The sequence below is a fragment of the Piliocolobus tephrosceles genome, chromosome 19 (genome assembly GCF_002776525.5).
Source record: "Piliocolobus tephrosceles isolate RC106 chromosome 19, ASM277652v3, whole genome shotgun sequence".
NCBI lineage: Eukaryota > Metazoa > Chordata > Mammalia > Primates > Cercopithecidae > Piliocolobus > Piliocolobus tephrosceles.
Genome location: NC_045452.1, coordinates 19,927,014 through 19,943,893, shown reverse-complemented (window position 1 = coordinate 19,943,893; position 16,880 = coordinate 19,927,014). Strand labels below are relative to the sequence as shown.

Sequence of the window (16,880 nt, the reverse complement as noted above, 5' to 3'; positions counted from 1 at the left end):
GACACGCACGGCCTGGCTCCCAGAGAGCCATATGGGAAGTTCCCGGACTTTGGTCCTGAAATCCCGCCTCGGGCAGGCCCTCTGTTGGCTTTCAGCGGAAGAGGGTGGTGGGCGGGCAGGGCAGGCTTCCCCACACCAAAGCCACAGCTCCATCCATGCCTCCAGGGGAGATCCTGGTGCAGATGTCTGACACCCAGCGGCACCTGAACTCTGACCTGGAGGTGGTGGTGAGTATCAGACTCCAGGGCCTGAAGGGGTCACTCGAGGAAAGCGGGGTGCGTTCCAAGGAGAGGGCCCAGCCTACCAGATGCCCTTCCCAGGGAGGATGACCGTGGCTGCCCTTCCCAGCGCCTGGCTCTGTGGGGCACGGTTCCTTGCAATAGTCGTTCAAGCTTCTAGCAGCCCTAGGAGGCTGGTGGCATTTCTGCCTCCACTTTATAGAAGAAGAAACTGAGTCTCAAAGAGCTAGTCATTGCCTGAGATGCCAGAGTGAGTGGAGGCCCAAGGAAGAGAAAGGCCCTTTCGCTGCAGCCCTCCTCACTGCAGCCGCCCAGGGAGCAGCCACGTGGACCTGACCATGTCACTCCCAGGAGCAGAATCATTCCATGGGCAAGTTCTATACCCCTTGCCCATAGAACTGAACACAGGCTTCTCAGCAAGGGGTCCCACGCTCTGCTGATCCAGCAGCTTCTCTCGACACCCCCAACACAGCCCAGCTCCCCGGAAGAGCCGGGCCACTGCTGGTGTCCCCGCTGCAGGGCTGCTGCCCTGCTGTCCTCTTACCCTACAGCCACCGGTCCCTTCCTCTGCTGTCCCGTTGAGAAGCAGCTGTCCCCTCCTTCCCAAAGCCTCCTCTGACTTCCTGGGGCAGTTTCAGTCACCCCTCCCCCTGGACTCCAACAGATGCTTCTGTCTGTTCTTAGCTCGTGGTGGCTTCAAAGCCCAGCTTCACCAGTGACTAGTTTTGTGACCTTGGATTCTGTGCCTCCGCTTACCTATCTGAGAAATGGAGAGAATCATAGTAACTGCCTCCCAGCATTCTTGAGAGGATGAAGTGAATTAATAAGCATAAACTGTTTGCCCCACAAGGCCCCTGGGTACCTTAGCTATGAGAACTAGAAGTTAACTCGCCTGCCCCATCCCTCCTGAGACTGGGGGCTCCGCAAAGGCTTCCTTCCGCTTCCTTCCTCTCCGTAGCTCCAGGGCCTGGCGCCGAGCAGGGCTTCAATGACACAGGAAAGAAAAGAGCCGAGGGAGTGGGCTTGGCTAGATGGAGAGAAGAGAGGGCTTTCCAAGGGAACACGGCAGCAGGCTGCACACAGTCATGAGTGGGCAGTGGGCAGACGTGAGCCAGGGCTTGAGCGCAGGGGCTGAGTGGGAGAGGTGGGGTGGGGCCTAGTGGTGAGGCGCCTCGGAAGGTTCGGAAGGAAATTTCACCTAAATGTTCCCCCTCCAATGTGTGAAGGGAACCCCTGGAAGTCAGGGTGCTCTTTGGAGGATACCATAAAATACTGGTCAGCTGGGCATGACCAACAGTCTTTTTTTTTTTTTTTTTTGAGATAGAGTCTCGCTCTGTTGCCCAGGCTGGAGTGCAGTGTCGCGATCCCAGCTCACTGCAACCTCCACCTCCCAGGTTCAAGCGATTCTCCTGCCTCAGCCTCCCGAGCAGCTGGGATTACAGGCACCTGCCATCATGCCTGGCTAATTTTTTCATTTTTTTGTAGAGATGGGGTTTCACCATGTCGGCCAGGCTGGTCTTGAACTCCTGACCTCAAGTGATCTGCCCGCCTCGGCCTCCCAAAGTGCTGGGATTACAGGCATGAGCCACCGCGCCTGGTGGGGGAACAATTTTTCTATTAGGAAATGCACGTTCTACGCACACACAACAAGACCGTGCCCCAAGGGCCCTGAGCTCCGTGCACTCCGTGAGCACTTTAGGATGTCGCATTAAGCCCCTGCCACCCCCTTGGACATGGGCACAGAAGTTATGGAGCCTGTGGGTTCCTGTCCTTGTGTTCAATGGCTGACCTTGCCACTTGTGGCACACCTGGGCTGGGCAGGGATGAGTATCGCCCAGGCCCACTCAGGAAGGAGAGCTGCCCTCTCCAGGCAGTGGCACCTCGGTTGTGACAACTGGGCAGGTCCACTGGCCAGAATCACACCAAACAGAACAGTGCCAGAGGCCACCCCCACCTGCAGCTCACTTACTTGATCCCTACTTACTACCCTGTGCCAGGCACTGTGGGAGGCAGTGGGGATACAGCAGACAAAAACCCCTGCCGTCCCAAGGAGGGAGCCAGAAATATCCACGGTGAGTAAGTGAATCGATACGTAACACGTTCCATGCAAAATATGCTAGGAGAAAAGTAGAGCAGGGACGGGATGTCTTTGGTGGGGGTGCAGCTTTTAACAGATGCTCAAGGAAAACATCACCAGAAAGGTGACATTGAAAAAGGCCTAAAGGGCCCAGTGCAGTGGCTCAGGCTTATAATCCCAGTACTTTGGGAGGCTGAGACAGACGGATCACCTGAGGTCAGGGGTTCGAGACCAACTTGGACAACATGGTGAAACCTTGTCTCTATTAAAAATACAAAAAAATTAGCCGGGCATGTGGTGGTGGGCGCCTGTAGTCCCAGCTACTCGGGAGGCTGAAGCAGGAGAATCGCTTGAACCCGGGAGGCGGAGGTTGCAGTGAGCCGAGATCACGCCACAGCACTCCAGCCTGGGTGATAGTGAGACTCTTGTCTCAAAAAAAAAAAAAAGAAAAGAAAAGAAAAGAAAAAGGCCTGAAGGAGGTAAGGGCATTAGCCAGGGAGACCTCTGGGGAAAGGGCATTCTGGACAGAAGGGACAGCGTGTGGAAAGGCCAAAGGCTGCAGTAGAGGGCGAGTGTGAGATAACCAGCCATTAAGAGGCCCTGACCCTGCAGGGCCCGGCAGGACTGTGGTCCTTCCTCTCAGTGAAAGGAACACCATGGGAGGGTCTTGAGCCAAGGAGGGACAGGATCTGACTTAAAATTTTTTTTTTAATGTTTTTTATTGTAAACTAAAACACAGACACAGAAAATCTTGCTGAACAGATTAGAGCCGAATGAATCATTATGAGGCAAACAGACCTGAAACTACCATGCAGAACTTTGCCAGCCTCCCCAGAAGCCCCTTCAGGTACCCCCATCAAAACCACAGCCTCTCCCTCTAAAAGTGGCCACTGGTCTGAGGTCACATTTCCTTGTGTTCCTTTGTAGTTTATCACTCTACCTTACGGCCTGAGATACGAGAATTTGGTTTTACTCTTCAAAAAAAATTTTTCTTTTGACTGGGTGTGGTGACTCATGCCTGTAATCCCAGCACTTTGAGAGGCCAAGGCGGGTGGATCACAAGGTCAGAAGATCGAGACCATCCTGGCTAACACAGTGAAACCCCGTCTCTATTAAAAATACAAAAAATTAGCTGGGCATGGTGGCAGGCGCCTGTAGTCCCAGTTACTCGGGAGGCTGAGGCAGGAGAATGGCGTGAACCTGGGAGGTGGAGCTTGCAGTGAGCCAAGATCGCATCACTGCACTCCAGCCAGGGCAAAAGAGCGAGACTCCATCTCAAAAAAAAAAAAAAAAAAAAAATGAGTCTCTTTGAACCTATGGGTTCCCCTTCCATCTGTTTCTTTTCCTTACACTTTGTCTGTTGGAGAGACCCTGGGACCGTCTGCCCTGACTTTCCTATAGTCTGGAAGTTGCTGATGGTGCTCTCCTGGCACATTCAGCTGGTTTCTCTGTCCTCTGGATCCGGAGGCTTGATCAAGACTCCAATGCCATGCCCTTGGCAAGACCAGAGGGGCTGCTGAGTTCTTCCACCAGGAGGCATCGCCGTGTCCAGATCTGCCACGCATCACGGGATACGCACCACTGTTCTTCTGACGCTCTTTCAGAACATTCTTAGCTAGGATGCTTCCAGAAGGAGACGCTTCCCCTTATCCGCTGTTATTACCCACTGGCACGTTTCATATGGGGAGGGCAGGAGAAAGGTTTCATTCATTCCCTTTATTCATCAGGTTCCAAGATAATGAATCTGTGCCCTGTCATCCTCTGAAGGTGAAGCCACCAATTAACTTTATGTTTTAACTGGCACCATTATGTAGTACTTTTATTTACTATAATCAATATCATAGATTTAAACTCATCTGATCTATTTCAATGGTTGGCAATTATTATCTTTATTGAGGTTGAAAATGTCCTATTTTTGGCCAGTGGAAGCTGCTGCTGCTTCTTTTTTTTTTTTTTTTTTTTTTTTTTTTTCACATGGGGTCTCGCCCTGTCGCCAAGGCTGAGGTACAGTGGCACGATCTCGGCTCACTGCAACCTCCGCCTCCCAGGTTCAAGCAATTCTCCAGCCTCAGCCTTCCCGTGTAGCTGGGACTACGGGTATGCACCACTGCATCTGGCTAATTTTCATATTTCTAGTAAAGACGGGGTTTCACCATGGTGGCCAGGCTGATCTTGAACTCCTAACCTCAGATGATTTGCCCAGCTCAGCCTCCCAAAGTTCTGGGATTACAGGCATGAGCCACCACACTTGGCCAGTGGAAGCCTCTTTAATCTGCCTCCTGAGTCCTTGCTGTCTGCCTGACAAGAGGTTCCAGGCTCATCTGCTACTTGTGCTGTGTGAGACGTGGAATCAGCTATTTCTTCATGAAGCCCTCTTTTTACTTTTTGTTTTTAGTGACAAGTGGTATTTCAAAACCATAATCTGAATACTAGGGGTGCTCATTGCCACTGGGTTGATCTTTGTTTCTAGGCTTTTTTGGTGGCTGTGCAATGCATAGATTGATATATATTTATATGCAATGTGTGTATACACACATATAATACGTATTCTGTCACTTTATTTCTGTTGCTGCTGCACAAATTAATTTTATGTATTTATTTATTTATTTATTTATTTATTTTCAGAGACAGGGTCTCACTCTGTCACCCAGGCTGAAGTGCAGTGGCACAATCATAGAGCTCATTGCAGCCTCCAACTCCTGGGCTCAAATGATCTTCCTGCCTCAGCCTCCCAAGTAGCTGGGACTATAGGCAAATGCCACCGTGCCTGGCTAATTTTTTAACTCTTTTTATAGAGATGACGTCTCACTATGTTGCCCAGGCTGGTCTTGAACTCCTGGCCTCAAGAAATCTTTCCATCTGGGCCTCCCAAAGTGCTAGGATCACTTTTAGACCATTGATTCGTTTTTTTTTTTTTTTTTTTTCTGTTTCGTGGGGCTTTCTGGTGTGTTTTAGTTGTCAGTAGGAATGTTACTCTCTTCCAAATTCTCTTTTTTCTAATAATAACTTTCTATTGGATTTCACCTCAGAGATTTTCTGTGGAAAAGTAGGTTTTTTTCCTGAAATTGTAGAAGGAACACAGTCAAGACAGCTTTTCTCACTTCGCAAGATCTCTTTCTGTTGTTCTTATGTAGTTTTCCAAAAATATGGCAGCTCCCTTTCTGTGGTTTCCTGGTACTGTTCATGCTCCTACTTCTGTTAGACTTTCTCTTTCCTTTTGTGTCGGTTGTCCTTGTTCCTGATTTTGATCCCCCTCACCGCATATTCTCCTCCACGTGGGCCCTGTCTGGATGGGAGCCTGACTGGTCAGTTTCAAGACTTCCTAGAGGCTCGACTAGTCCAGCCCCTTCAGACCAGGGACCTCTTGCCTTCACCCTCTGGACTCACAAACTCCTTGGAGTTTCAGCTGCTGTTCTCAGACTGGCCTACTGAGCTTCCCATGACCATCTGCTGACCATGTCAGGGTGCGCCTCTGCTCAGGTCCCTCGACACCCAGCTACCTCCCACTGCTCCATCCACATGGATGCTGGTCACACTGGTTTCACAGCTGGAGCTGATTTGTGTTTGGGGGATTGTAGAGATATACAGTCACCTAGTTTTGTTCTGAATATTGTCTTGAGTTTCTTTATTTTTTTCTTTTGGTGTTTTGTTTTGTTTGTTTTTTGAGATGGAGTCTTGCTCTGTTGCCCAGGCTGGAGTGCAATGGCTCCATCTCAGCTCACTGCAACCTCTGCCTCCCGGGTTCAAGCTATTCTCCTGCCTCAGCCTCCCAAATAGCTGGGATTATAGGCGCGTGCCACCATACCTGACTAATTTATGTACTTTTAGTAGAGATGGGGTTTCACCATGTTGGCCAGGCTGGTCTTGAACTCCTGACCTTAGGTGATTCACACACCCTGGCCTCCCAAAGTGCTGTGATTATGGGCATGAGCCACTGTGCCTGGCCTTTTTTTTTTTTTTTGGTAGAGACAGCATCTCACTATGTTGCCCAGGCTGGTCTGGAACTCTTGGGCTCGAGCAATCCACCCACCTCAGCCTCCCAAAGTGCTGGAATTACAGGTGTGAGCCACCGCACCTGGCTCATCTTGAGGTTTTTATTTTGCTGTCTGGTTTCTCCATTCATTTTTAGGAGAAGATGAAGGAAGGTTTCAAAACTACATTTCATTTCCACCATCATCGCAGAGCCTGAGGGTTTTTTTTCTATTGAGGTGAAATTTATATACAATAAGATAAAGTTCCTAAATATCTGAAGTGTTAAGTTCAATAGATTTTGACAATTGTATGCCCTGTGTGGCCACCATGTTCAACAGGATTTATTTAGAATGTTTCCATCAACCCAGAAAGTTCTTATGTCCCTTTTGTCAGTTTCGCCCCCTAGGGGCAAAGGCTTTCTGACTTCTATCTCTACAGATTAATTTTGCCTGTTCTAGAACTTCACTTGAGTGGAATTGTACCCTGTGGATTCTTTTGTGTCTAGCTTCTTTCACTCAGCATAGGGTCTGTAAGATTAACTCATGTTGTTGCATTGTATGAATCTGTTTGTTTCACTATCAAGGAATACCTGAGACTGGGTAATTTATAAGGAAAAGAGGCATATTTTGGCTCATGATTCTGCAAACTGTACAAGCATGGCACCAACATCTGCTTAGCTTCTCATGAGGGCCTCAGGAAGCTTACAATCACGGCAGAAGGTGAAGGGGTAACAGGTGCGTCACGTGGCAAGACAGCAAGAGAGAGAGTGGGGAGGTGCCAGGCTCTATTTATTTATTTATTTTTGAGACAGAGTCCCACTCTGTTGCCCAGGCTGGCATGCAGTGGTGTGATCTTGGCTCACTGCAACCTCCACTCCCTAGGGTTCAAGCGATTCTCCTGCCTCAGCCTCCTGAGTAGCTGGGATTACAGGCCCCCGCCACCACACCCGGCTAATTTTTATATTTTTAGTAGAGATGGGGTTTCACCATCTTGGCCAGGCTGGTCTTGAATTCCTGACCTCGTGATCCACCCACCTCAGCCTTCCAAAGTGCTGGGATTACAGGCGTGAGCCACCGCACCGGCCTTATTTATTTATTTTTTGAGATGGAGTTTTGCTCTTGTTGCCCAGGTGAAGGGGTGGTAACAGGTGCATCATATGGCAAGAGAGCGAGAGAGAGACAGTGGGGAGGTGGCGGGCCCTCTTTCTTTTCCTTTCCTTTTTCCTTTGCTTTTTCCTTTCCTTTTCCTTTCCTTCCTTTCTTTCTTTCTTGATGGAGTTTCGCTCTTGTTGTCCAGGCTGGAGTACAGTGGCGTGATCTTGGCTCACTGCAACCTACACCTCCCAGGTTCAAGCAACTCTCCTGCCTCAGCCTCCTGAGTAGCTGGGATTACAAGCACCCACCACCATGCCCGCTAATTTTTTGTATTTTTAGTAGAGATGGGATTTCACCATGTTGGCCAGGCTGGTCTCCAACTCTTGACCTCAGGCAATCCACCCGTCTCGGCCTCCCAAAGTGCTGGGATAACAGGCGTGAGCCACCGTGCCCGGCCGCCGGGCTCTTTCTAAACAACCAGATCTTGCATGAACTCATTACTACAGGGAGGCCACCAAGCCATTCATGAGGGATCCGCCCCCATGATTCAAACACCTCCCACCAGGCCCCACCTCCGACACTGGGGATTACATTTCCATATGAGACTGGAGGGGACACAGATCCAATCCGTATCATGGGTGTATTGATACTTTTTTCTGTTTTATTGCTTAGGATCCCATTGTATGAAAATCCCACAGTGTGTCTGTCCATTCTGTTGATAGTCATTTGGGTCGTTTCCAGTTGAAGGCTGTTATGGAGCTATTATGAATAAGGCGGCTGTGAACATTCTTGTACGAGTCTTTTTATGGATATATGTTTTCATTTCTGTTGGACAAATACCTAGGAGTGGAATTTGTAGGGCATGGCGTTGACATATGTTTATTAGAGTTCTCCAGTGTTCTTGTGCTATTCTGCATTCCGCCAGCAATGAATGAAAATTGCTGTCATTCTAAATTCTTGCCAGCGTTCAGCGTCGTCAGTCTATTTTAGTCATTCTCGTGGGTATGGAGTGGCATCGCACTGTGGTTTTGTTCTGATGTCCCTGATGACTAATGACTTTTAATGTGCTTACTGGACATTTGTACATCTTCTTCCTTAAGATGTTGGTTTAGTCTTTTACTCATTTTTTATTGGGGTATACTTATTGTTGAATTCTTTATATAGGTAAGATATGAGTCCTTTGTCAGGAGATGTATGGGAAATGTATTTTTATCAATCTGTAGCTTGCCTATTCATTCTCTTAATACTGTCTGTCTTTGATGAACATAAATTATAAATTTTTATAGCCAGGCATGGCAGCGCACACCTATAGTCTTAGCTACTTAGGAGATTGAGGTGGGAGGATCACTTGAACCCAGGAGTTCAAGGCTGAGGTTCAAGTGCAGTGGATCGCACCACTGCACTCCATTCTGGGTGACAGAGCAAGACACTGTCTTTTTTTGTTTGTTTGTCTGTTTTGAGACGGAGTCTCCCTCTGTCGCCCAGGCTGGAGTGCAGTGGTGTGATCTCGGCTCACTGCAAGCTCCGCCTCCCAAGTCCATGCCATTCTTCAGCCTCAGCCTCCCAAGTAGCTGGGACTACAGGTGCCTGCCACCACGCTGGGCTAATTTTTTGTATGTTTTAGTAGAGATGGGGTTTCACCGTGTTAGCCAGGATGGTCTCGATCTCCTGACCTCGTGATCCCGGCCCTAAGACACTGTCTCTAAAAATATAAATAAATAAATACATAAATATTTATGAAGCCCAATTTTGCAATTTTTGTGCTTTTTTTTTTTTTTTTTTTTTTTGCAGTGGTTTGTGCTTGTGTCCTATCGAAGAAATCTTTGCCTACCCCATGGCACAGATATTCTCCTAAGTTTTCTTCTAGAAACTCTATATTATGGACTTTATATTTATTTCTATGATTTGTCTTAAATTTATTTTTGTGTATTGAGATGGAGTTTAATTTTCCCTGGATGGATATTCAGTTATTCCGACATCATTTTAAAAACACTTCCCGGCCGGACGTGGTGGCTTACTCCTGTAATCCCAGCACTTTGGGAGGCCAAGGCGGGTGGATCACGAGGTCAGGAGATCGAGACCATCCTGGCTAACACGGTGAAACCCTGTCTCTACTAAAAATAAAAATTAGCCGGGCGTGGTGGCGGGTGCCTGTAGTCCCAGCTACTCGGGAGGCTGAGGCGGGAGAATGGGGTGAACCCAGGAGGCGGAGCTTCCAGTGAGCCGAGATCATGCCACTGCACTCCAGCCTGGAGACAGCAAGACTCCATCTCAAAAAACAAACAAACAAAAAAACACTTCCCTTGACTCACTGAAATGACTTGGTATCTTGGTCAAAAATTGATTTTGGGGCGGGCGCGGTGGTTCATGCCTGTAATCCCAGCACTTTGGGGGGCCAAGGCGGGTGGAACACCTGAGGTCAGGAGTTGAGACCAGCCTGACCAATATGGTGAAACCCCATCTCTACTAAAAATACAAAAATTAGCCGGGTGTGGTAGTGTGTGCCTGTAGTCCCAGCTACTCAGGAGGCTGATACAGGAGAATTGCTTGAACACGCGAGGGGGAGGTTGCAGTGAGCTGAGATCGCACCACTGTACTCTAGCCTGGGCGACAGAGCAAGACTGTCTCTAAAAAAAACACAAAAAACTGACTTTGCATATATGTGTGGGTTTGTTTCTGGACTCCGTTCCATTGGTATGTGTTTCTATCCTTATGCCAATACCACACTGTATTAATTACTGTAGCTTTATACTAAGTACTGAAATCAAGTAGCCTAAGTACTTTGTCCTTTTTCAAAATTATTTTGCCTATTCGAGATTCTTTGCATTTTATCTAAATTATAGAATCAATCATCTTGCCTTTGAGAAAGGCTTCTGGAATTTTGATAGAGTTGCATTAATCTGTAAATCCATGGTCATCTTAACAATATCGAGTCTTCCAGATCCATGAATATGGTATATCTCTCCATTTATTTATCTCTCCATTTATTTATTTTTCTTAGCAATGTTTTGTCATTTTCAGCAAGTGACATTTGCGGAGGTGGCAAAAGGATTCCTCAAGAGTTACTGGAGGCTGGGCACAGTGGCTCACACCTGTAATCTGAGCACTTTGGGAGGCTGAGGTGAGCAAATGGCTTGAGGTCAGGAGTTTTAGAGCAGCATGGCCAACATGGAGAAACCCCATCCCTACTAAAAATAGAAAAATTAGCCAGATGTGGTGGCACACATCTATAATCCCAGCTGCTCAGGTGGCCAAGGTGTGAGAATCACTTGAACCTGGGAGGCAGAGGTTGCAGTGAGCTGAGATAGCACCATTACACTCCAGCTCGGGCAACAGAGAAAGACGCTGTCTCAATTAAAAAAAAAAAAAATGGAGTCCCTCTGTCCATAGAGCTTGCAGTGTATGGCTGAGACCACAGAATCTGTTGTCAGCTTTCTATACTTCTGTACTGAGGCATACACGGGACCCTCTAATGAAGCGTGCGCCCCAGGGAGTGGAGGCAGAGAGGGCAGTCTCTATCTAATCCACCACGAATTCCTCAGCCTGCTCTGGGGTTGGTGACTTCCTCTGTCAGAAGCCACCTGCCAACAGACTGTTCTCTACCTGTAATGGACACAGCAAGAGCTCAAACTTCACTTCCATTGTCAACCTTTTTTTTTTTTTTTTTTCTGAGATGGAGTCTCACTCTGTTGCCCAGGCTGGAGTGCAGTGGCGTGATCTTGGCTCACTGCAACCTCCACCTCCTGGGTTCAAGCGATTGTCCTGCCTCAGCCTCCCAAGTAGCTGGGATTATAGGCATGCACCATCACGCTGGGCTAATTTTTGTATTTTTAGTAGAGACAGGGTTTTGCCTTGTTGGCCAGGCTGGTCTCGAACTCCTGACCTCAAGTGATCCTCCCACCTCAGCCTCCCAAAGTGCTGGGACTACAGGCATGAGTCATCACACCTGCCCCATTGTCAACCTCTTGATGGACCCATTTCTTCAGGAGCTTGGCATCCTTTCCATTAACCCAGTGATGCCTGGGACCTACCAGCTGGGGGCATCCTGGGTCTGTGTCCTCTGCTTCATTGGCGATCACAGCCAAACCACGACAACAGGAAGAGCTATGATATGGCTCTCCTGCTGAAGCGCACATTGCCACCACGTACCTTTGTTCACACATGACTGGAAGCAGAAGCAACCCCATCCCATGATACAGGACTCAGCTTGTTCCTAAGTGATTTTTCCTGGGCAAGAGGAAGGGAGTGGGGCAAAGAGAGTTAGCAGGAAAGGAAAGAGCCCCAGCTTGTCTGCTGAGCTGACAGCAGGAGCCCTTCGGGCTGCATTTGAAGCATACCTTAGAAGAGTTCCTGCACCCAGGCCTTTTGGGGAGAGCCTGCCCCATCTCCCAGGGCTCTCAGGGCAGGTTGTGACAGCCTCACTGGCTAGGCTCTGCTTCCTCCGGCATCATCTGTGTCCTTGTTGCCTCTGCAGACCAGTCCTGCTGTAACTGAGTGTTCTCTGCAGGTCTGTACTTTGAGTCTATGCATTTGAAGTACTTTCCGTGACTTTTGGTATGGTTCAAGTCAGTCTCTCCAGGTGCCATTCACCATCTTTATAAGTGCGTGCTCTGGTTACAAGGTTGCCTGGGTTTTGAGGGTCTGCCCCAAGCCCTGTTGTTTATATTGTGCATTTTTGCAGAAGGTGGGGATTTTCAGGAACATGTGGATTCTGACTGACAGCTGGGACTGTCTCTTTACAAGTGAGGTCATAATTTTTTTTTTTTTGAGACGGAGTTTTGTTCTTTTATAAGGGCACAATCTTGACTCACTGCAACCTCTGCCTCCTGGTTCAAGCAATTCTTCTGCCTCAGCCTCCCCAGTAGCTGGGATTACAGGCAGCCGCCACCATGCCCAGCTAATTTTTGTATTTTTAGTAGAGACGGGGTTTCAGCATGTTAGTCAGGCTGGTCACAAACTCCTGAACTCAGGTGATCTGCCTGCCTCAGCCTCCCAAAGTGCTGGGATTATAGGCGTGAGCCACCGTGCCCAGCCTGAGGTCACAAAATTTAAGGAGGCAGCGCTGTGACGTTCATACTAGCACAGGGTCAGGAAGGCTTCCTTTTAATTGGATCCAGCAGAAAGCGGCCCCCCATCAAGTAGAAGCATCTACCTGGCATTTTAATAACAATGCATGTTTCTGTTTACTGTTCTATCATTCTGCAAACCTGAGTGCTACTTCCTTCTTGGTGCTGACACCCTTCTGTACACACACACTGGCAGCCATAGCTCAGGGTTTCGGTACCAAAGAAGCACCCTCAAGCTCCCGTGCAGACCAGTGGGCACCAAAGTTTGGGAAACAACTGTGGGAGAAAACCTTAAACTTTGGAAAATGTATTATGTAGTGATTTTTTTCTGCATACTGGGAGGAGACTGCCGGCATCCCTTTTCTGGGCGATCCCCTAGCCCCATGGGATGGTGTGAGGACACCTAGGGCAGGAGGAAGAACCCACTGTGTGAAAAGGGTGTGTGGATAGAGGCTGCGCGGAGGCGGGAGGGCCTCCAGAGGAGGACGTTTCCGCGGGGCTGGGGAAGCGCCTCTTGTGCCCCATGGAGCCTGAACCCTCTTGTAGCTGGAAGGGTGTAGGTCCAACTCCTCAACAACATGGAGTGACTCAGAGAAAGCCGACAGAGAATACAGAATATAGGAGAATACGGGGCGCCACATGGGCCCACAGAATCGAAGCTCATCAAGCTCTCAGCAGCTGGTCAAGCCTTTTTTTTTTTGTTTTTCTTTTGAGACAGTCTCACTCTGTCACCCAGGCTGGAGTGCAGTGGTGTGATCTCAGCTCACTGCAACCTCCGTCTCCTGGGTTCAAGCGATTCTCCTGCCTCAGCCTCCTGAGTAGCTGGGACTACAGGCATGCACCACCACGCCCAGCTAATTTTTGCATTTTTAGTACAGATGGAGTTTCACTATGTTGGCCAGGCTGATCTCGAACTCCTGGCCTCAGGTGATCCACCCACCTCAGCCTCCCAAAGTGCTGGGATTACAGGCGTGAGCCAGCATGCCCAGCCTGGTCAAGCCTTTCCTGTTACAGATGGGGCAACTGAGGTCCAGAGATGGGTGGCAACTTGTCCAAAGTCACAAAGCAAATAAGAGGCAGTACTAGAATGAGGACGAAGCTTCTGAGCCTAAGCCCAGAAGCCTTTCCTGTCCTGCCCTGGTGGCCAGACATCCACTTGTCATGGGAACCTGTCACCTCTCAGGCCCATCTGAGACCTCAACAGCTTCTGAGTGTTTTTGCTGGGCTGAGGACACAGAGGTGCTGAGGACACAGAGGTGAGCCCTGGCCATAACAGCTCCGAGGGGCTATGCATGGGGGCCTGGCCATAAATTCTATATACAACTGGAGGAAAGGACAGTGAAGGAACAAAATGTGCACGCATTCCAGAAACAAAACAAGGGAGCAATGGATTCTGCTTGGGGAAGTCGGGAAGACAGGAAGCTGGCATTGGAAGATAGGAAATTCCAGGCAGAGGGAGTGACATCATCGAAGTACAACTAAGAATAAGACAAAAAATAAGAACCAGAAGACTCTGACACACTTATCAAGGGTTCGTTTCCAGCCAGCACTGCCCTAAACATTGTGAATGTTTCACCATTTCATCCTCCCCCCAGCCAGGTGCTCTTCTTGTCTCCGTTTCTCTGACAGGTGGGCAGGTGCCTGGTGTACTAGAAGCATGGTGGGCAGGCTGTTATACAGAAAGTGCAAGGGGGTGCTGGGGCCTGGGAACAGTAAGGGGGCCTTGATCACCCTCACCCTGCACTTTGTTCAGGTGCAGACATTCCATGGAGACCTGCTGCAGCACATGGAGAAGAACACCAAGCTGGACATGCAGTTCATCAAAGTAAGTCTGGCCTCCCCACCTCGGCCCCCAACCCATCATAGGCAGGACCCCCTCTCCCATTTGACAGGTGGGCACACACCGGCCAGTGCTGAGCATTGACTGGGCCCCAGATTATCCATGTTCCCAGCTGAGCCCCGAGTCTCCAAACTTCCAGGGTCCTGATCTCTGTAAGGGGTGTCTTGAGCTCTCTGATGTGAGGGGACTCTCCCTCCCCAACTCCACCCTACTCCAGGACAGCCGCCAGCACTATGAGCTCGAGTACCGCCACCGAGCGGCCAACCTGGAGAAGTGCATGTCTGAGCTGTGGCGCATGGAGCGCAAGAGAGACAAGAATGTGCGGGAGATGAAGGTGCGAGGGCCGGGAAGCGGGGGAGGGCCGGCAAGGGCGGGTGGGCAGACCTTGGGGCGAGACCGGGCCCTGGGAACCCCGAACACCTCCCTGAGCTCCCCCACCGAGCACCAGCACAACTGTGATGAGCGTGGCTGGGGAGGTCAGCCAGCCCCTGGTGGGGTGGGCGTCACTAGCTCCCAGGGCCACGCCCAGCACCGCCCCTTGCCCTGTGGCTTCCTGGCCTTCCCCAGAATCCCCGGGCCTCTCCTGCAACCCCATCCCACCTCCCCCGTCTCCTACTTCACCGAGAAAATTGTTCGCTTGAACATGGTGCCAAAGCTGTCATCCACCAGCTGCCCATCCTCCTCCCCTCCCTCCTGCCAGGCAGAGGTATCCCGCCCCGCTAAGTCCATTTCCCCCTCCTGAGCCTGGGGCCCCATCCCTGGCCACTGTCTCCAAGATCCAAACCCTCTACTTCCCTTCCCGTCTCTTCTTCTGGCTCCTGGCTCCTTTAAGTGAACTCATGCCTCCCCTCCTGAGAACCTTCCCCCTAAATAGGGGCTATTAACCTACTCATTCATATTCTCATTAAACCCGTCCCCCTGCACCCCTCCCCCCAGCCCGTGCTTGGGCTTGTGCTGGGTGCCAGGGACAGAGCGATGGCTCAGACACCAGCCCTGCTTGTGAGAAGCACCCGGGGAAGGGGGACGCAGGGCCCAGACTCATAACAAGGCTGCCGATGAGGGGGCAGGCTTAGGAGCTAGGATGGGCTGGGTGATGGGGGGTGGGCTTGGGGAGGCGCAGTCAGGAAGGACAGGGGGCTTGAACAGCTGGCGCCTGTGGGCGAGGTGGATGGGATGAGACACACCCACCGCCCCCAGCCCGAACTCCCATTCCCTCCAGGAGAGTGTGAACCGGCTGCACGCCCAGATGCAGGCCTTCGTGTCTGAGAGTCAGCGGGCGGCTGAACTGGAAGAGAAGCGGCGCTATCGCTTCCTGGCAGAGAAGCACCTGCTACTTTCCAACACCTTCCTGCAGTTCTTCGGCCGGGTGAGCTGAACTGGGGGACAGCAGGCGGGGCGCTTCTAGGAGCTGCCCCCCGCCCTGAGTGGCCTACACAGAGATTTCCCTGCCTTCCTCCCTCTTCCCTCGCTTCCTGGCTCTTCCCTCGCTTCCTGCCTGTCTGTAGAAATTCATTTTATTTTGCTCTCTCCATCCATTTATTTCTTTGTTTCTGGGTTTGCTTGTATCACTGTACATTCACTCATTTATTCACTCGTGATATTGTTTGTTTTTAATGCATTCACTAATTCATGCATTTATTCATGTGTGCACCATTTTTTAATTCCTGCTTGTATATTTTCACAATTCACAAATTCATTGACAGGTTTGTTCAGTTATTGTTTATTAATTTTCTCATATTAATTAATTAATTATTTATTTATTGAGACAGCGTTTCACTCTTGTTCCCCAGGCTGGAGTGCAATGGCCCAATCTTGGCTAACAGCAACCTCCACCTCCCGGGTTCAAGCGATTCTCCTGCCTCAGCCTCCCGAGTAGCTGGGACTACAGGCATGCGCCACCACGCCTGGCTAATTTTTGTATTTTTAGTAGAGACAGGGTTTCGCCATGTTGGCCAGGCTGGTCTCAAACTCCTGACCTCAAGTTATCTGCCTGCCTCAGCCTCCCAAAGTGCTGGGATTACAGGCGTGAGCCACTGCACCCAGCCATTTTATCGTATTATTTAAATCCTCTATCCTCTTGCCCCGTTCTGCCTGCTAGACTAGTCAGACTCGCTCGTTTCTCATTGAATTTCTAATAGATTTTACTTTCTGAATTGAGCTGCCATGTTGTTTGGCGCTTTTTTGGTTATAACTATTCTACCTTCTTTGTAAATATTGCCATTTATGTATGTTATGTCTTTCTTAATCAAGTTTGGTGCTTTCAATTCTCCCTTGTCTGATATTAATACTGCTCTTTCTACTTTCTCTTCTCTTTGCTTATCTCTTTGTATGCTAAGTAAACTTTCTGTTACTGACGTATAGCTGACTTTGAGCTTTTGACCAGTCTTAGTCTGTGTCTTCTAATAGAAAAGGAATTCAGCCCATTCCCATTTCACATAGCAATGAATATACCTGGGTTTTATTCCTTCTAGATAACTTGAGCTAACTGTAATTATTTTGTCATTTCCTCTTTTTCTCTCATGTTATTTCTTGTCAGTTTGGTTATTATACTATATATTCCCCCTTTCCCTTTATTAATTTAGAAATTGCACT

General features: G+C 49.4%; 1 protein-coding gene across 6 annotated transcripts in view; it reads left to right on the top strand.

The window, feature by feature from the left end:
• BAIAP2L2 (BAR/IMD domain containing adaptor protein 2 like 2) overlaps positions 1-16,880 on the top strand; it is a 28,234-nt gene that overhangs the window by 3,115 nt on the left and 8,239 nt on the right. For 5 of the 6 annotated variants that reach the window (XM_023222043.3, XM_023222045.3, XM_023222041.2 and 2 more), the window contains 4 exons: positions 166-227; positions 14,202-14,273; positions 14,506-14,622; positions 15,508-15,654. In XM_023222043.3, coding sequence (XP_023077811.2) covers positions 166-227; positions 14,202-14,273; positions 14,506-14,622; positions 15,508-15,654 — 398 coding nt within the window. Of the gene's footprint in view, positions 1-165; positions 228-10,399; positions 10,504-14,201; positions 14,274-14,505; positions 14,623-15,507; positions 15,655-16,880 lie in introns of those variants that run through there. The other variant, XM_023222044.2, reaches the window with a different exon arrangement.